Source organism: Triturus cristatus, chromosome 4_2, assembly GCF_964204655.1.
Source record: "Triturus cristatus chromosome 4_2, aTriCri1.1, whole genome shotgun sequence".
In the NCBI taxonomy this organism is placed as follows: domain Eukaryota; kingdom Metazoa; phylum Chordata; class Amphibia; order Caudata; family Salamandridae; genus Triturus; species Triturus cristatus.
The window spans coordinates 436611085-436632667 of record NC_140586.1 but is presented as its reverse complement, the minus strand read 5'-3'; the positions used below and the strand labels follow the sequence as shown (position 1 = coordinate 436632667).

General features: G+C 42.7%; 1 protein-coding gene across 2 annotated transcripts in view; it reads left to right on the top strand.

Annotated features, from left to right (window-relative positions):
- The window catches only part of LOC146834538 (sterile alpha motif domain-containing protein 13-like), a 424765-nt gene extending 403617 nt beyond the window's left edge, over positions 1 to 21148 (top strand). For both annotated transcript variants that reach the window (XM_085601933.1, XM_085601936.1), the window contains exon 4: positions 20197 to 21148. In XM_085601933.1, the coding sequence (XP_085458059.1) occupies positions 20197 to 20340 (144 nt within the window). In that variant the 3' untranslated portion in view covers positions 20341 to 21148. The remainder of the gene's footprint in view (positions 1 to 20196) is intronic.
- The last annotated feature ends 435 nt before the right edge of the window (positions 21149 to 21583 follow it).

Genomic DNA, 21583 nt, shown 5'->3' with positions numbered 1-21583 from the left:
TTTTGTGAGCAGGGGAGATTTTAATTTGTTGTCTCCTGCTATCTGATCCACAAGTGGGTTATGGTGCATGGTGGGGTCAGGGTCACTGCTCTGCATGCGCGTGGATTTCAGTGCTTCGAAGGGCAACTTAGATTGCGGGCTCTCTGTTTTGCACATTTCTGGGGCACAGCTGGTACCTCAGTGCCTGGCAGTAGCCCTCTCCAGGACGGTTCAGCACATTGAGCTTCAGATCAGGTTATTATGTGCCCTTCAACCTCCGCCTCCAGCGCCGCAGGTTCCTCACAGTTATTTTGGGGTAGTTTTTTTTTTTCCAACCACTGTTCTGTGCTGGTGCAGTACAAAGAAGACACATGGAAGTCAGTTCAATGAGGTCTCACAGTCGTCTATTCACGCCTCGGACTGATAGGGAAGTGCTCAGTCCCCAATACTGTGACTGGCTGGTGTTGTATGAGGAAGGCTCATGGAGGCCAGTTCACTGAGACCCTCAGCCCTCTATCTGCCTCGGGCCTATCAGGAAGCACCGGAGACACACGAACAGGCTCTCCCCCATGCATCCAGCAAGAGGGTCTGTACTCACTGTGAGTACAGGGGGTGATTTCGTCCAAAGTCCAACAGGGGCAGTTCAGGGTTGCTGTTCCATCCCTAACTCGCCGAGCTGCCGCCACCAGGCTTGTCGGGCAGGTCTGCAGGCCACAGCCCTGGCACCGCGTCAGCCTCAGCAGGCTCTGTGCCCGGCTCCATTCTCCCTCGTTCTGGGTCTCGGCGGGCTCGGAGGGCTCCCCCCTACTGCGAGCTTTGGGAACCCGACACCCCCTCCTTCAGCCAAATTCAAGAGGTACGGGCTCCGGGTGCATCCGGCCTACCTAACAAGCAGCAGATCTACCGCAGAGACCCTGCAGCAGCCCGGGGTCAGTGGGCTCCCCAAGGAAGTTGAACAGGTGACAATTTGGAAACACTGCCTAGCAGGTAGACAGAGTGCAACAATTTGTCCCTGGGGACGTCTTTCCGTCAATGCTATCTCCAGGCTTATGTCTCCAGCAATCCTGCAAAAGCTGTGTCTCTGCACACACTTCCGTTGCTTGGAACAGACAGGCTTGAATCCCGCCTTGTTTTGCAAATGGCTTTTCGCTTTTCTCAGCCACGGTAGTGCAGGAAGATTTGCCGATCCCTCCCCGCTGCACCAGGGGAAGCAGGAACTGTCTAGGGCTTGCTGGCCCGCTGGTGCCCCCAACTTTAGAGTATGTTTGTAGATACAAATTGTGTTTATATTGTTTGCATCTTGCATAACGATAGTTTTATTTCAACCTCTTTAAAAACAAACATTTGTGTTGGCCTAGTCTGCGTCAGGATGCATATAATAAAATGTTCATCTTTATGGAATGGCATACTTATCTGTTTACATTTATACAAATTACAATATTGGAGCTTTGAAGTTGACATATATATCTAAAATGACATTTCCCCTTAGTATATACGATTATTAAGAAACCAAAGCACTCCTTTTCTCACTCACCATAGTTTGTCTGTTTTCTGCTACAATACTTAACCCAATTGCGAATTCATTTTGTTGTTCCACAGCAGAAGTTAAGGAAAACAGAATACACTATTACAGAACACCCAACCTTAACCAAAATGATAATTTTAGGGCAGCTCTGAAACCATCAAGCAGTGAGCATGGGACCAAGATGTGCCAAATAGGAAAAAGTTTGATCACGTCAATCCAACTACGGATGCACTCCAGTGGCTCCCAGTAGATACAGGATCAAATACAAGACAGTCTGAATACCCACATTGAGTAATGGAAAACATGGCAGAATGGAAAAAAAATCCACAGTACCTAAAAAAGCTATCTCCAGGGTTCTTTGCTCCTTTTTTATACATCTGATCACACAATGTTCTAATGCGATAAGAACAAAGCAGACAATTCTTGGGTGTATATGTCCATAACTGTGGAATGTGCTGGATCCCCTTATCCAAATGAAACCAAACTAGCTCTAATTCAGTAACTGTCTATTGATTGCCGTACAGCAAAAGTAATACAATAGCAATCGAATGTTATCACAAAATGAAAAATGGTGTTAAACAAAATTCCAAAATAATGTCCATTGGTAGATCACTCTGTAAATGTGGAGTTATTAATATATTGCTTACATCATGCCTTATTTACCATTTGAATTGGAAACAAAGCAACATATTTGAATTAACTTGAATGTAATGGTTGAGCTTATGGGTACTGTTTTTTATGTCTTTATTGGCTGTTCAAAAAAGGAACTTAAAACAAATATGGGGAAAATAAACAGTGTATAGAATTGTTTACAAACACACATTTTATTATCAGTGGGAACTTCATGTGTGTACAGATTTGCTAGTTTTTTATCATGATGCACAGTGCATAGCACTCATTTAATCAGTCATCGGCCATACTATTGTATAGAACTGCATTCGGATTGTCAGCATGAGTAACGATTAACACTGCTCTATCATTGGACAGTACCGTGCCCCTCCCATCTCTAACACATACTAAACTGTGGGAAAGTTAAAAGCGAACTACAACACATAACTTAAAGAAATTCTTGCCTAGTGATGGGTGCCAAGTGAACTATATATATCTTCTAGGGTGTTCCCATATGGGTACTGTTTTTTCTTAAAAAGGCTGATGCATTTCCTTGCGAGCAGTTTGAAAGTTATTCTGGCTTCCACAGGAAACAAGTGCCGAAAATGCTCCTTTGCACTAATCTACTTGGGATATGAACAGAGCACTAAACACAATCACATGGCTCTAAGTAGGAATAACAGACACATTTCATTGGAAACACGTGCGAGTTCACCCTCAACACCCACGCAAAGAAAGCTAGATGTTTTACCACCGAACTTCGAGAGTCCAGACGCACTTGCCGCCGCCTCGAACAGGACTGGTGGAACACCAAATCCACAGAAGCCCACAACAACTTCAGAGCCGCCACCAAAGTCCACCACCAACTCATCAGAAAAACGAGGAAAAAAGCGATCGAAGACAGACTCTCCGCCCACGCACACAACAGCAAAGAACTCTTCAGCATCATCAAGGAGTTTGCCCAACCTACCAGCGAGTCCACCGACATCCCACCATATATTTCAATGTCCAAAAATTATATTTTGTTTGAACTAATTTCATATGTAAATTGCAGTTTGGCCTCATTGTTGTTTAACATTTGGAAATATTCAGCAAAGTCCTCTTATGATCCATCCCAAATAATAAATAAATTGTCGATGAATCACCACCAAGCAACGATTTTCTGCACATGCTTGTAATTTTCATAGTTCCAAGCTATTTTTTGTTCGTACCAGCCCATCACAAGATTTGCAAAATTCGGAGAAAAAGAAAAGCCCATGGCTGTACCTTTCATTTCTCTGTAATGTTTTTTGTTGAAGGTGAAGATGTTATTGTGTAAACAGGGATATCATTTCCAGCAATATGGTGTCGTGTTGTTTGTACTGAATATTTCCAAATTTTAAACAACAATGAGGCCAAACTGCAATTTACCTATGAAATTAGTTGAAACAAAATATCATTTTTGGACATAGAAATATATGTAAAAGACAACACTTTGCAAACCACACTCATCCGGAAAAAACAGCCACCAATGCAGTACTTCATGCGAACAGTTTCCACCCCATCAACCAAAAATGGAATATACCATATGGAGAATTTTTAAGGGTACGCAGGAACTGTTCGGCGGATAATGAATTCGAAACCCACAGCAGAGCAATGCAGGCTAGGTTCGAAAAAAGAAATTACCCTAACAAAGTGATCAAGAAAAGCTTACAGAAAGCAAAATAATAAAATCGAACTGAAAGGCTCAAGAAACAAGAAAGACTAAACAAAGAGGACCTCACTAAAATAAGATTAATAACAACCTATACAACTGAAACAAGTGATTTGACTTGGATACTCAAAAACATTGGAGCATTTTGAAACTAGACACGACACTTGCTGAATTTATAGGTGACCATCCCAATGTCACCTATAGGAGAGCTCCGAATTTGGGTGACAAATTGACCCACAGCCACTTCAAGCTGAAACAATAGAAATCATGGACTGAGATTGAAGGTTTCTGGCTATGTAAAAATTGCAAAGCTTGTAAAATAGCAATCCCTAAAAAAGAGGTGGAAATCAAAAAGGGTGTCAAGTGGAAGATAAAACACATCACTTGTAAGAGCAAATACGTTGTATATATATTGGAAGGCCCATGTAAACTCAAATACATAGGTAGTACCATCTGTGAGATTAAAAAACGTATCCTCGAACATATAAGAGCAACTGTGAACAGGGATCGTTCTAATGCTATCGCAAAGCACATGGAAAAAATGCATGAGAGTAATTGGGAATTGCTGAGATTCTATGCAATAGAACAAGTGCCGAACCCAGAACGAGGAGGGAATCGTGAGAAACAACTAAGACAGAAAGAATCAAAGCACATTGTGTCATTCAGGACCTTGACTCCCTTAGGTTTAAATCAGGATGAAGAATTATTTGTGCATCTTTAAAATTCAGAATTGACGTTTTACTTGGACATTATCATGTAACTGATTCATGCATAAATCAGATTCCCTGACTAGACAGGCAAACTAATATAGCAGTCACGATTATATTTAGGATAATATTGAAAACTTTGTTGCATCTTTGATTTAGATAGAATGCCATTATGGTTTTACAAAGTTAGTTTGTATTATTGAGAAATTGGTTTTCATTTTATCATATGCTTAATAACTGGTCTGAGCTTATATACCCACTGGAGGGCAGATAGAGTCTAAATATATTAGTCGTGACTACATTTTTGAAATCATTGAAAATCAGAAGCTGCCTTTCTGACTAGACAGAATCCTATTATGATTTGGTGAAATAAAATTTTGTTTTATTGATTAACTGGTTCGCCTGCGCAAATACTAGTTTAAACACAAATACCCACTGGAGGGAACATTTTGCTGGAATGCTGTAAATGCAAGCAAACAAAACACTCATTGGGCTTACCTATAAATACTAAATGTCATTGTTTTAACAATGTAATCACTAACCACTGTGTCTCACATATGTTTTTTGTGAATAACACTTTCATATCAAATACTTTTATAAGAACTCACATTAGTTTTCTGAAAACATAAAAGACACGTAAAAATAGTCTGTGCACTACAAGGACCAGAATGCCTTGCAACCACACAAACAGGAAGTGGGTGTGGTAGTAGAAATAAATAATGTCTGGTCTTGCCTGGTTGTAACAATCTACCCGTGATCACGGTTCGAGTGGAGAACCGAAACGTGTTGGATATAGCGATGTTTGCTAACATGTAATAAAAAGCAACTTGAAGCAGCAGTTTACGAGTGAGTGCGTTTCCAACCGACCTCTGGGCTCAGAGGCCATTTGTCTTTATATGTACTGGCTGCCCTGCCGGAGGAAAATCGCACCGTGCCAATAGAGGAGCGCCGGCTTTCTAATCGAGGGCGCCACAGGATTGATATATGTATGTGTGTGTGTGTGTGTGTGTGTGTGTGTGTGTATTACCTACTGGCGGTCGCCAGTAGGTAGATATAGTTAGGACCTATTTTCCATAGGAAATCCGCAACATTCTATTTGGGATAACGTTGGCGCCGATTGACGCATCTTCGCAAAATTTTCCAAACTTTTGGCCAGCTCCGGTCCGCTCCTATACTGAAAGTTTCGTGGTGATTCGTCAAGCGGGGGCCTAGAAAAAAGGGGGGTCCCAAAACGCGTTTTCCCCATGCAATTTCCCATAGGACCTGTTGACGCAGCTACAGCCCGAACTGCTGAACGGAATTAGACCAAATTTGGCAAAGAGGTAGTCCTCAGTTCAGACTCGTGCCTTTTGCTTAAATGGTGTAAATCCATTCAGTAGTTGCTGAGAAAATCAAAAGTAAAATCATAGATATATCTATGGCCTTGGAGGATCCGCGCACCCTCCCCGCACCCAGCGCGCACCCTGCCGTGCACGAGCTGTATTCTAATTGGCTGTCAACACTCCAGATCAGGAAGTGTTGGCAGCCATCTTGTGCCTTGGTAGAACCGAGGCACAAGAAACCTATAAAATAAATGCGAAAAACGCGACAAGGGGGCAGGGTAGAAACACCCTGACCCCTAGGCCTGCTCAGGGGGTCCCACAAGGACCCCCAGGGCCAAAAAAAGCATTTAATTTATTTAAAAATCGGCGAGATTCGTGCACCCAGTGCGAATTTCGTCCGGAAAAAAAAAAAAAAGAAGCGCGGAGATCCCGCGCTTCTTTGGTAATTGGCCCCTGGGGGGGCAAAATCCCGGGGGCAGAATTAAAAAAAAGGTGGGGGTCCCAATCCCCCCACACTGCCCCGGGGACTACCACCCCTCGGTGCTCAAAGATACTATATGGGGGGGTTCACGGCCCCCCGCAGCCCCGGGGATCGCCACCCCCCGGGGCTTATTGAAAATGGATGGGGGGCTCACAGCCCCCCCAGCCCCGGGGACCACCACCCCCCGCAGCTTGTAATTATTTGGGATGGGGGTGCTCTCAGGCCCCCCCCAGACCCAGGGACCGCCACCCCGGGGCAACTTGTCAGTGTGGGAGGGGGGCGACGCGGCCCCCCTCCTGGAGCCTTGAATAGGCCCTGGGGACCGCCACCCCCCCAGGGCCGGCTCCTGCAGTGTTCCCGGGTGCCCACCCCCAGGACACTGTAGTTTGCAGTGACAGGGCGGGAGCCTTGCGGCTCCCGCCCTGTCATTGCAAACTGCTTTGCTTCATTGAAGCGAGAGCAGGGAAACCTGCTCTCGCTTCAATGAATCAAAGCTGATTGCTTTTCCACATGGGGAGCAGCATGTTAGCTGCTCCCCATGTGGAAAAGCAATGCCAGCTCCCGCAGGACGCGGGGAGTCGTCTGGGACCATGGGGGGATTGGGGACGCCCCCAACAGAGGCCAGGTCCCGGGGGAAGGGGTCCCCGGGGCCATAAGTGGCCTGGGAGGGGGGCCACGCGGCCCCCCTCCCCAATTAAAAAATTGAAGAAAAAGAAGAAAACTATGGCCGGCCCCGGGGGATGGGGTCCCTGGGTCCTTAAAGTGGCCAGAGGAGGGGGGCTACACAGACCCCTCCATTAAAAAGAAAAAAGGGCCATGCCCCGGGGGATGGGGTCCCCGGGGCAAATTATGGCCTCGTGAGGGGGGCTCGCAGCCCCCTTCCCGATTTTTTTTTGTTTGTATTTTTTTATTTTTTTTTATAAACAAAAATTGGGGGCAGGCCCTGGGGGATGGGGTCCCCAGGGCCAAAAAATGGAAAAAGAAGGGGGGCTACACAGCCCCCTTCTAAAAAAAAAAAGAAAATACCGGGATCAGGCCGGAGGCCACGCCCCCTCCTTACACCACTCTGCAAATGCACCCCCTGGCGCGTTTGTAGAGGGGGAACTAATTCCCCTTGAATACTGGAGGTCCCAGAGGGGCCAACTAGCCCACCAGGAACCTCCAGTATGCACCAGGGGGCTGCGTTGCAGAGAGGTGTAATGAGACCACACCCCTTTTTTACAACTCTCTACAACGCAGCTCCGTGGCACTTACTGGAGGTACCTGGTGGCCTAGTTGGCCGCTAGGGGACCTCAGGATTCAAGGGGACTTAATCCCCCAACTTAAAACGCGCCACGAGCGCGTTTGCACAGGGGTGAAGGTAGGGAGCGGGGCCTGAGGTGATACTGTGCAAACACGCCCTGTGGCGCGTTTTAAGTTGGGGAATTCATTCCTCTTCAATCGAGAGGTCCCCTAGGGGCCAACTAGCCCACCTGGTACCTTCAATAAGCGCCACGGAGCTGCGTTGCAGAGTGTTGTAAAAAGGGGTGTGGCCTCTGAACACCTCTGCAACGCAGCTCCCTGGCGCATACTGGAGGTACGTGGTGGGCAAGTTGGCCGCTAGGGGACCTCAGGATTCAAGGGGACTTAATCCCCCAACTTAAAACACGCCACGGGGCGCGTTTACACAGTGGTGAAGGTAGGGGGTGGGGCCTGAGGTCATATGTGTGCAAAGACGCCCTGTGGAACATTTTAAGTTGGGGAATTAATTTCTCTTCAATCCAGAGGTCCCCTAGGGCCCAACTAGCCCACCAGGAAGTGCCACGGAGCTGCGTTGCAGAGTGTTGTAAAAAGGGGCGTGGCCTCTGAACACCGCTCTGCAACGCAGCTCCCTGACGCATACTGGAGGTACCTGGTGGGCTAGTTGGCCCCCAGGGGACCGCAGGATTGAAGAGGAATTAATTCCCCAACTTAAAACGCGCCACGGGGCGTGTTTGCACACGTCACCTCAGGCCCTGCCCACTTCCTTTACCATTGTAGAAATATTCCTCTAAAATCAGCCGGACTACGAATTACGATTTACTCACCTGTTATCAGGAGAGAGCCCAGGTCTGCATCTTTTAGACCAGCACTGACTTTGAAAAGTAATTCTAAGCGTACTTAACAGTAACTTGTATTTCCTTCCATAGGAATCCATTGTGTGCTTTTAAGTAGAAAAGTTTCTAAGTGTCTATTTTCACATTCTTTCAACTGTTTACAGGAGATTCACCTGTGCTGGATCCAGGATCCACCACTGAGTAAGAAAAAGTAACGATAACACTACTTACCTGCTAAGTGAATTTTCTGCCATAGGATAACTAACATTGGTGATTCTATGTGAAAAATGTTCTAAGTGTCAACTTTTAAAATACAGTAATAATCCTTAAAAATCACTACTATAACCAAAACGCTTTTACTCACCTGTTTACAGGAGATTTCCAAGGAATGAATCTAGCATCCAGTCCTGTGGTTAGAAAAGTAATCCATAAAGTAACTAAATGCATTTGACTAGAAATTCACATTAAGCTCAATGTTGCTTTGTGTTTGAAATTGTGTTGCCCATTGCAATAACTGTAACTACTGTACTTAAAAGTCTATTGCCTATTTGCAAAGTATTTAAACTAAAGTAATTCATTCTGAGAAAGTATATTTTGCATTGTAATGTATAATGTAAATACAAAAATAAAATATCTAAAAATAAACAGTTTAAACAACGTAGTAAATCAGTATAAAAAAATCAGTAGAACAATTAATACATTAAAAATTGTCATTTACAAAACCTTTGAAATTCACTGAAAAAAACATAGGTTTCATGCCTGATCTATATGGAATTAGCATTTAAAAAACCTTAGAAATTCACTGAAAAAACAATAGGTTTTAGGGGTGTTATAGTTAGCTGGACATTTCACTCGAGCAAAACCATTGAAATTCCTCCGATATAGTTAGTTGTACTAACTACATCTTGCGCGCCCGCAATCCACTGCTGATGATGTCACATATTACATCATTCATGACATGGTCAGTGACATCACTGATGACATCTCAAATGACATCACTGATGACATCATCCACGTGACAATCAGATACACCTCATCATACACTAGTATAACCTTTCATCACTCACTGTAAAATAGAGAGTGCCAGATTTAAAACCCTTGACACACCAATACAAGTTTCTAAACACCCACTCAGTGATTCCTAGATCTATACACACATCTAATCACTTACCTATAGATTCACTCATACATGCTGTCAATGATCAATAGAACACTATCAAATATACTTATACACCTATATCGACATTACACACCAGCACACATCCTAATCACTTATGAAGTCATCCTACTCACTTATGCAAACAATGGATCATACTTGCTTTTACTTAGCTATACACTTATAAAAACACCACTTCATCTATTCATATAGATAATAACTCATACTTAGTGTGTTTTAAAATAACTATTACAACTATACAGTTATCCATACAGTCACTCATACAATCACTGAGCCTTATGTATACTTATTTATATACAACAACTGACACATACACTGGCTTTTATTTTTCTAGTTTGTTGGACATGTACCATTGAGACCTATATTTGTTCATCGCCACACCCATAAAGATATTCACTCACCCAAACAACTGTTATAACATGTAGTTTTAACTTCATATACCTACTGAATCAACTATTCACACATCTTTGGGCAGTCATACACCCCCCACTGAACCACACACACATTCACTCTCCCATACAAATACTCAGTTAACTAATCAATAAATAATATAGACTTTCACGTAGCTAGTAACCAACTAGTGCAGCAGTTTACACAACAACTGACAAAGTGATACAGATATTCACACAGTTTAGTCACTATCCAATATATTTAGTGAGACACTATAAATTAGTCAAGTAAACAGTCAATCACACTGCTACTAAATCCTCCATCCAGATATTTATATTTATATATCCACTCATTCTTCAATGCAAATTGCTATATATATAATACATATTTAAATAACGAACCAAACCACATTCTCTGGATGATGTCATAAGTGATGTCATCAGTGATGTAATTTGAGATGTCATCAGTGATGTCACTGACCATGTCATGAATGATGTAATATGTGACATCAGCAGCAGTGGATTGCGGGCGCGCAAGATGTAGTTAGTACAACTAACTATATCGGAGGAATTTCAATGGTTTTGTTCGAGTGAAATGTCCAGCTAACTATACCACCCCTAAAACCTATTGTTTTTTCAGTGAATTTTTTTAAATGCTAATTCCTAACTATATCAGGCCTGAAACCTATGGTTTTTTCAGTGAATATATATATATATATATATATATATATATATATATATATATATATATATATATATATTCACTGAAAAAACCATAGGTTTCACACATGTTATAGTTAGCGGAAATTTTACTGATAAAATACCAATGAAATTCCCCCGTTATAGTTAGTGCAGGCAACTATAACTCACGCGACCGCAATCCTCTGCTGATGCTAATACTGTATTTAGACACTTATTTGCCCATGTCTTCTTCCATTAAATTTTAGCTATACATATATTACAAATATTTTTTTTTTCATAAAGACACATATGTCATCAGCAGAGGATTGCGGTCGCGTGAGTTATAGTTGCCTGCACTAACTATAACGGGGGAATTTCAATGGTTTTTTATCAGTAAAATGTCCAGCTAACTATAACATGTGTGAAACCTATGGTTTTTTCACTGAATTTGCAAGGTTTTTTAAATGCTAATTCCTAACTATAACGTGTGTGAAACCTATGGTTTTTTCAGTGAATTTGTACGGTTTTTTAAATGCTAAGTTACTTTACGCCATTCGTGGCGTGCGCGCCCACTTTACGCAGTTAGTGCCGTGCACGCACGGTGGGCACGCGGTGCGCTACGCGCACCGCGTGCTCACGTTACGCTAGATGGGCCATGTACGCACGATGCGCTTTGCGCACCGTGCGCACGTGGAGGACATATGATGCGCTTCGTTGTGAAAGGTAATATTTTAATTTTTCACATCTGTGATATGCCATGCACAAATGGTGCGCATCGGGCACCATTTGCACATGGGGTGGGGAGAGTATGGATAATTTTTTAAAAAAAAAATCTTTTTACCGTATGCGTACGGTAAGCGTAATCGGCGAAATTATGAAAAAATTAAAATTCCGTTTTTGGCCTTGGGGGATCTTTGGGGACTCCCCCAACATGGCTAGGTGCTTAGGAGCTGTCTAAACAGCCCCTTTACATGTTTTTGTCCTTTGTTTTTTAATCCCCACTCAGAGTGCGAGAGAGAAAATGGCGGCCGCCGCTTCCTGGTTTCGACCGATTCGAATGTTTACTAGGATCTAACAGCCAATCAGAATCGCGCTCGCGCACGTCACCGTACGCGTACGGTAAGCGCACCGTAAGCTGGCTCAGATATATATATTGATTTAAAGGCTATTTTCTCAGAATCTACTGAACAGATTTACACCAAACCTACAAAAGGCACTTCCTTGACCTGTAGACTACCTCTCTGCCAAATTTCAAGGAACTCTGTTCAGCCGTTCGGGCTGTAGCTGTGTCTAAAGGTCCTATGGAAAAATGCATGGGAAAAACGCGTTTTGGGACCCCCCTTTTATCTCAGTCCCCGCTTGACGAATCCCCCCGAGACTTTCAGGGTAGGAGCGGAGTGTAGCGCCCCACCTATTTTGAAAATTTCGCGAGGATTCGTCGACCGGCGCCAAAGTTATTCAAAATAGAATGTTGCGGTTTTCCTATGGAAACAGGGTCCTAACTATAACTACCTACTGGCGACCGCCAGTAGGTAATATATATATATATAATATCTGGCAGTGGGAAGTGTACGAAGGGGCTTGAGAGTTTTGAAAGCCCCGACCTTTGAAAGCCCTGACCCTGAAATGCTCCAGGAGTGGGCAGTAAACAGTGCAGAGTGATCGCACAACATGATGAGGATTTGGGTAAAATATGCCAAACGGAACAGAGAGAAGATTTTGGGTGAAATTGTGGAAAAGGAAATAGCCAGATTAGCAAAATCGGAAGATCTCACAAAATTTGAAAAGGAGCTTGAAGGGAAACTAAGAAAACATGATCAGACCATCAGAGATTTAAAGGCTACGAAATTCATTAGAGACAGACTGGATTATGAGAGAGGCCAGATATATATACTTTCTCCCGTCGGTTTGACAACTTACGCTGTCCAAGACTATCAGGCAGCATAGAACAGGCCAAAGGACACGTGAACGACATTCTACTATGGAATATTGCTTGGAAGCCAGCTCCAATGTGAGTTCAGAATTTGATACAGAACCAGAGAGTGGTACTGGGTGTGCAAGTAAGAACATGGAAACCTCAAGACCCCCCCATCCCCCTCAGTTATTGAGGAATTGCGTTTTTACGCTTGGCCCGGACTCTCGATATACAGCAGAAGCCCCAGTGGAAAGGAAAAAACGACAAGGAAACGCAAGAAACGAAGGGGAGGGCATGGAGCTGCTCTTAGGTGCTAAAACCAAGGATACGTACCAACAGAAGTAGTGAATGATCCCGCAACAGTGATTAATTTGTCCAATCTACCCCTCATGGGTGATGAAAAGAACACACTTTCCCTAGGACATTTTAATTATGCCCATACTTGTATAGATTTTTATAAATTTGTGAGAAATTTTAAATTGAGGAAGTTTTTCCACACTCAAGCAGAGAATCCAACAGTGAAAGAACCGGACTTGAAAGAAGCTACATCCTTTGAAGCGGAGGATCTGAACCACCTACATGAACTGCACCATCTAGAGAGGGAATGTGAAGATATGTGCCGACCTCAGTCTGCAAGAGAGACTGGTGAGATGATGGGTCTAGACATCTACTGTAGCATTACTACCCCATTCAAGCCGAAATCCACCTTTGTCCCCATTACATCACTCAATAGAATGTGTTTACGGACCTAGTGGTAAAGGATTTGAAATTATTATCAACTGAATCCAGTGAACAATTTTTGCGAGGGAATAGCCGAAGTGATAGAAACTATGCAATGATTGTGCAAAAAATAAACCACAAAGACATAGTAGTGCGTCTGTCCAATTAGGAGGGCAACGTAGTACTGTGGCCACTTGAAGTGTACAATGAGGATGCTATGCTTCAGCTAAGGGACAATAAATGCTATCAGAAGGTACCGAACAGTAATTTGGTGGATATTAAAAATAAATTACATAAAGATTAAGTAAGGTGGAGAGGGTTGGGTATGATATCACAAGAGGAATACCAGTTTCTCATGGTTGATAATCCAGTGACACCCATACTATACCTCATCCCAAAACTACACAAACGCAGAGGTGCCCCCTGGAAGACCTAAAATCTCTGCCATAGGAAGTTTGTTTGAACCAACATCTAGATTCCTGGATTTCTTTTTACAAGAGTATGTTAGGGAATTACCAGGCTATAACCAATATACAAGGGACTTCCTTAGAAGGATATAGAACATTGAATGGAAGGACACGTTCCTTTTAATCACACTGGATGTGTCATCCTTATATACAAGCATACATCACAAGGATGGATTAGGAGCAATGAGGCACTATTTAAACTGGAGATCTATAAAACTATATCAGCACTCTGCTATGTTAGTAAAAATGGGCACACTATGTCTTGAAAACAACTTATTTATATATGGCACTGATACATATAGACAGGTGAGAGGGACTGCCATGGGCACCTGCTTCACCCCCAGCTATGCGAATTTGCATATGGGCTGGTGGGCGGAGTAGGTGTTCAGGGTACAATATGCTGAGGAATGGAAGACCAATATAATCATATGGACCAGGTTCATAGATCTATTTCTAGTGTGAGATGGAACCAGGGAAACAGCAGAGCAGTTTGTACGGTGACTAAATAGTAACCTTCTGAACCTGGCATTCACCGATACCATCAGTGAAACACGGGTATGTTTTTTAGATTTAGAGGGGGTTCACTTCACACACGTACTTACAGGAAGCTACTGCCGGAAACTCCATTTTACATGCTAGGCGTTCACACCCACAGAAACTTAAAAATAGCATTCCGCATGCAGAACACCTCAGGATAAAAAGGAATTGCAGTGAAGCATCAACCCTGAAGATTGCACAAAAAGACCTCACAACTAGATTCATGCAGAGAGGATACAACCCACAAGTACTCAACCAGGCACTGACTAAAGTGAATACAATTAATAAAACAACATTATTGCATCCCAGTGAAAAGGTCACAGAAGTGAAAAGAAATAAAAAGGAGACACATATGATTACCGCCTACCACAGCAGGGCGAGAGACTGTCTGAGTAGGCATTGGCATTTAGTTAAGAGGGACCCCATACAGAGAGACCTGGTTTCTCGTAAACCGCCAATTACTTTCAGAAGGGCGAGGTCCCTGGTCAATAGCAGCCCTGAAATAAGGGGTGCAGAAGGGTGGTTGAGGGCAAGCACAGGCTTTTATAAGTGTGCACAATGCAAAATTGGGAGAAACATGAAACAGATTACATCTCCCCTGTTAAAAAGCCCATGGAATATACGAACGTACCTAACCGAAAGTGTCATCAGTGATGTCATGAGTGATGCCACTGACCATGTCATGAGTGATGTAATATGTTATGTCATGAGCAGTGGATTGCGGGCGCGCGAGTTATAGTTATCTGAACTAACTATAACGGGGGAATTTCATTGGTTTTTTATGAGTGAAATGTCCACCTAACTATAACATGTGTGAAACCTATGGTTTTTTAAGAGAATATATATATATATATATATATATTTTATTTTTTTTTTCATTTTTTTTTTTTCAAAAGGTGTATTTCATGAATTATTATGAACATCTAATGTATATATGTATTATAAGATGTGTAAATACACGGAACTATACATGACATTTAAGCACGTTACAAGATGTCTGCCCATCAAGAGATCTTGAAAAATGATACAATGTTTCCCTCCTCTATTTCAATTATATAGAAAGTAGCGACCTCCTCTCTCGATGTCAATGAAACTTTATTATTTGATTTAAATGACGAAAAAAATGTAACCTTACCGACATTGACAAAGGCGTGTAGCCGAAACGCGTCTGTCGGGTGTTTTTTGTTCTGTTGCCAAATAAAATCTAATGAAGATATTCCCATGGAGTGCGCCTCTTTCATGATCCGGGATAGGATCAACGACTTGGAATATATATATATATATATATATATATATATATATATAATGAGAACCCCCGGTATTAGGCATTTGAGAAAGGCGTACCCGCCGAAATGCGTCATGCTGTTGTTGAAATAAATCGTTTTTCCTGAGACCCCGCTGTGTCCCCTTGTCTGCTTCACGGAGGAAAAGTTCTTGTGGTATATTTGTGTATAGCCATTGACACGCAGGGGACCCGTCCTGAAAGAGTTCGGAGGTAACATTGGCAAAGGTAAGTGATGTAGTTCCAAGGTATTGGAAACCTCGGGACCGCCGTAACCGAAGAGGAGCAGGTTACTGCTGGCAAAACAGTCTGAGACTTCACAGCGAGACGTGGTCATTGTATCGGTGTCTCCTGGTATGTTCCAAACTCGACATTGTGGCAGGACGTAGGGGGCCGGAAAACAGATTCATTGTCACAAATACAGGCCAGGGCAAAAAAGACCTGCATATTACCACTTCTAGGAATAATTAGCCCATACTCACCATGAGGACACGAATCAACGGGGCTAAAAAGAGACACTTTCCCTGTTTGCAAGGAAGATGCATGATGGGATTTGCAGTCCGGGATGAGGTGCTGTAAATGCTCTTACTATGGACTTTGGTCAGCTGTGCTCCGACCAACAGGAGCGAGGAAACACATTTAAAATGTTGAAAAATTAGCCCGCTGTGTCCCCTTGTCTGCTTCACAGAGGAAGAGATCTTGTGGTGTGTGTATATACATATATGTCTTAATACTCAAGCATGCTGCTTCCATTGCGGACAAAAAGGTCAGCACTCCAGGGAGATGGTATTCAAATATTTATTTTCTTTTCTTATCATGAAATGTGATTGTGACACATTTCAGCGTAAAAGCCTATCTCAAACAGGAAGTTACCCTCCACTTCTGGATACTTCTTTTAAATATTCATCAGTAAATAGAAACAAAAGACATACAAATGGTCCAGTATAAAATGTTTACAAAAAACATAGCCCAAAAAGTCGAATTATGTCTATTTCACATATTCTAGTGTGTCAGACAGAGGATTCAAATTGTGATCTGCGTATATACTATCTGATGCCATTGGCATTGCACTAACTATTATTGCCGACAGGATTGGTTTCAAACTGTTGTCCATCTCCCACCTGGAGTGCCGATTTTTTTGTCCACAGAGGAAACTGCGTGCTTGATCATTAAGATTTATGAGGTTCTCGGATGCTGTTGTGCACCAGATGTGTGAGGGCTAAAGCAGTATCTGAATTACCAGTAGTTAAGAGCGAATATATAAGTCAGTATATTGGTTTGTCTAAGTGTTCATATGCTGTGCTTCAGACAAGTGGTGCGCGGAATTTGCGTAGTCGTGCTACGCAAAGCTCCACAAAACGGTAAAAAAGCTACGCAAGTACGCCGAAATTCTGCGAACACGCAGAATTGCTTGTTCGCGATGCTTTTTTCCTGTTCGCGAACGCTGTTTGCGTGCTCGGGGGAAATATCTCACGAACACGCATTTTGAGAACGCGAACAAAACTTCCGCAAACATTTTTGGACAATTCCGCGTTCTCCGTGGAACGCGAAATTACCCAAATTCCGCACATTCCGCGACCGTAACGGAATTTACCGCCCAGGCCTACTTCAGACTTACAATATCATGTCTAGGAATAAAGAGCTTATTTTTACCTGGGGTGAAGTGAAAGGGGGCTGTGCAGGGTGAAAGATTAAGTGTGACGGCCATCTAAAAGGTTCTCCTTACATTTCCAGCAGCAGTCCTCTGCCACCTTGTCATCTGGGAGGGACTCCAGTTCACCACTGAACAAAAATAAAAAATATTGCAAGCAACCAAAATTAGCAAAAATAAAACAAATTGGCAACACTAAATAATGTGTGAAAAATGTTAATTTGGGGACAAAATGACAAAGGGAAGGCAGGACAATAACAAAATGGACTGAGCAAGGAGAGCAATGTGGAGAGAAACAAAAGGAGAAGTGAGGCAGCAGAGTGGAGTAGAATGACAAAAATATTGGAAGGGGAAAAGAAAATCAAGTAAGGAAGAAAGGAAAGGTAGAGGAGAGAGTATAAGAGTGGTAGAGATGCAGAGAGATGGAGGGAGTGAGGGGGAAGAGATTAGGGAGAAGAAGTGATGGAAGGCAGTGGAGAGAAAGACAAATCTTTAAAGGTAGAAAGAAAGTGGAGGAGAGGGAGGCAGGAAAGTGGCGATAGAGGATGTGGTGTAATTGCCAGAGCTGCTGACTTTCTACCTCGAGAACCAGATTTGAGTCTTGGCGTCAGCTCAACATTCTGTGATTCTGGGCATATCACTAACCCAATGCCTTAAAAAACGAAGTTGTACATATAAATCACTTCAATGCCTTTGGGTAGAGTGTGCGCTATATAAAACTACAAAAATTGAATGGCAAAGGAAATGATGGAGATGAGAGGAAAGTAGACAAGGGTGTCGAACATTTCCTGGTCTACGAGAAAAAGGAAGGATGGTTACTGCTCATATGCACTCTCCAAATTCTCTCCCTCAGTCTAGGGCCTTATTTTAGAGGTTGCTGGCATTCCAGGAGGTAATGCTATATGTAGACTGTTACACCAGTGGAATTCCTTCATGAAAGGGATGGAATGGTAAAGGAAATTCCACCTGTGGATTCTCCTTTGGTTTAAACACTGCCTCTTGGCACATGAGGACCTTCTGTTACTGTCTGTAGCGAAGCAATAAAGGGGACATATAAGAATATAACATTAAGTATAGTTCAAACAAATTCATGGGGCAGAGGGATGTGAAAAAAGCTGACTGGAGAAAGCAAGACAGGAGAAAAAGGAAAGGTTTGCAAGACAGAGAAATGAAATAAAACTTAAAGGAGAGATACAAAATGACAGGAGGAATAAGGGCCTGAGAAATATACAAATAGCTAAAACAAAGCGCTCACAGGGGAGTCAGGAGTGGGAGAGAGAGGGGAGTTTGTAGACAGAGAGGAAAAGGAAAAGAGAGAGGGGAAATGTGAGAGACTTAGTGAAGCACATAGGTAGAATGAGAGACACCAAGTAAAGGAAAAAAAGTAGAGTATGAGAGAAAAAGGAAGATCTAGGAGAGGGGCAAAATGTGATAGAGAGAACGAGAGAGGTGCACACAGCAAGTAAGAAAGGGGTATAGAGAAAATGAAAGACATTTGAGTGAATTCCTGCAGCTCCTCCAGATTCAGATCAAGTCTCTACCAACAATACAAAAGACATCAAGTACGGAGTAGTGTGCAATCAACAAAGACATCACTTGCAAAGAGGCTCCTGAGTGACAACCACAAGAGAAAGACCCATGGTTCCTTGAAGGTGAACAGAAGCCTCCAGACACAATGGATGCATATGGTTCTCTGACTCATGGTCTGATATAATACAGGATATTCAGGGATCTTTGGGGGAAGCACTGACTAAGGGACAAATAGGGGACTAACATTTTCAGGCACCCTAAGTAGAGAAATGTACAGGCCTGAAGATCAGTTGAGGAGACCTGTGGGTGAGTTTCAGTGGAATAACGGTATGTTTAGTGGTGCGTCTAGTTTTGGCCAATGCTCCCGGCCCCACAAGCTTAGAACTCTTATTTTATCAGAGATTTCACCCAAAATTACTCCCGATACTAAGCAATGTTTCATGAAAAGTCATTATCAACCAATGTGAGCCACTTTTTCTTCCGGTGCCCGGTCTAATTGTGTTCCCAATCCGACCCTGGGGGGGCTCCATGAGTTGCAAATTATATCCAAGCTCTTTTGCCGCTACCACTGATGTCCTAGACCAGTTGTTAAGCAGCGTCTAGAGGTTGTTGTCGGGAGGCCAGAGCAGAAAGCAAGAAAAGCCCAAGAGAGCTTCCCTGACTCCCAATGCTACTAACTCCCACTCCGTAGACGACACCCAGACCAAACTGCTGGCTGGGAAAGCGGCTCGGCAGGCATCTCTGAATGGATTGTTGGTAACCTAATAGCTTGCAAAGATCGGGCCGTAGGGGTAGGGAGGCGGTTGGTGCAAGGGCACAAAAGTGAGGAGGTCGATAGAAGCCGGAGTGGGCGCAGTGGGCAGGTGTAAGCTTACAGCTGATGGCGGCAAGGTTCGAGCCTGGCTGGAGGCACCACCAAACGCTCAAGGGCTCGAACGAGCGCAAGCAAGCAACACACGCTGCACGGGCACGGTACAGGAAGGGTAGTGTTTCTCAGTGAGCCTGAGACAGGATAAGAGTCAGTTACTCTATGAAGAAAGATATACCAGTTATTTTCTGTAATGGCGCAATCCAACTTCTCACATTGCACAAATTTCGTGAAAATGTATAGTTCCCCTTTTGCACTTATAAACGTTTTTACTGCCCGAATACATTAATCCCAAATTAATAAAATATAGCAGCTTGTGGATATAGTTGGTCATTCATGTTTCTTTTTGACACGTGGAACTATGACAAATGCACAGTTTGTAATATGAAAAAAAAATAAGAGCACGCTTATTGTCACTTCTCCCGCTCATGGCTGATATTTTGTTAGAAATCTGGATATATTTTTATCATTGAGAGGTATATGCTTTGAGGAAAAAATGGCTGCCATTGTTGTCAGTTTGTCCTGATCATTAACTGTCTGACTCCATCTGCTGCTGGAATAAACGTTGTTTCTTTCCTTCTTTTGTAGGAAATCGATGGTAAGTCTCTGCTCCTCATGACGAGAAATGATGTCTTGACTGGACTTTCATTAAAATTGGGACCGGCTCTCAAAATCTATGAATATCACGTGAAACCTTTGCAGACACAACATTTAAAGAACACTTCACCCTAATACGCAGACCCATAAAAGTCATAAAATGATACAGAAGTGATTTGGTTTCTTAGCGATGGAACAGCAACGTTACACTAGAGCAAATATATGTATAGCGCATTGAAACCAAATTAGCATTTATATCCTATTGGATAGTTAGGCAATATACTTGCAATGATCTGTGGGACATTTTCACGCACTTTCTGGACATGAGGCGTTTCCTTTCTGGGCTTCCATCCAATCATCAAGAAAATCGATGTCTAAGACGAAGAAGTACCGGATTGGAATGTCTTCAACAGAAATGGGATGATTTTAGACAGAGGCTTACGTGAAAGCCTGAAAAAGAAGTCCACTGACTAGACCTCTGACACTTTTTTCACCTTTTAAATTTTTTCCAGAAATGATAAGCACAGTAAGCTTCTGCTAATATTTCTACTGAACAAAGTAATATATTATTTAACATTTGTTTCTATGTAAGTCATTTTATATGATTAATGTAGATTTGAGCATATCGCAATATGTGATAAAGTTTGATACGTAGATATTTTTATTGAGTAGGAGACACTGCTCAAGACCAAATCCCGCTTGTCGTCATGGATGCTGCATTCAAGTTTTAACAGTAGACCTACCTAAAGATGGCTGCTTTTGTTTTTTAATTTAGTTTTTATTGTCTTGTTAATATTTATAGTTTTTCCTGTAAAAATGGTGAAAGTGCTTTGAATACTGATTTTTGGATCTGATTTTTTTATTGACGTCTTCTGGTGTTCTAAATACTTTTCGATGTTATGTTTGATTATGTAAAGTACTTGAATAAACTGCAGATTTGCCACATCCTGCAAGATGGCTGTCATTTATCCTACAGTTTATGTGCCTGGATCGCGCGTTTCACTGTCATGAATTTTATGTTGCAGCTGTGGCATTTGTTTTTTATAACCAACTTTATTGAAAGGTTTGCGTTAAACCACAGCATAACACAATACAATAATTGATCAGTATACAGGTACGGCATGGTAACAGGCTCGAACAACAATAGTGTGTAACAGTGCTTTGTCATATTGATATGCCATAGTAGTCCCACCATTTCCGTTCACACTTCTTTGGGCAACCGCGGGCCTCAAAAATCAGCTTCTCAAGCTTATCACCAACATGACCGACCCCCTGGCCTTGTTGCGAGAGAAATGGACGGAGGACGGTATTGAGCTGGACGATGAGGGATGGCAGGAGGCGGTCTCGTCCCCTAAAACGGTCGCAATATCAGCAAGGC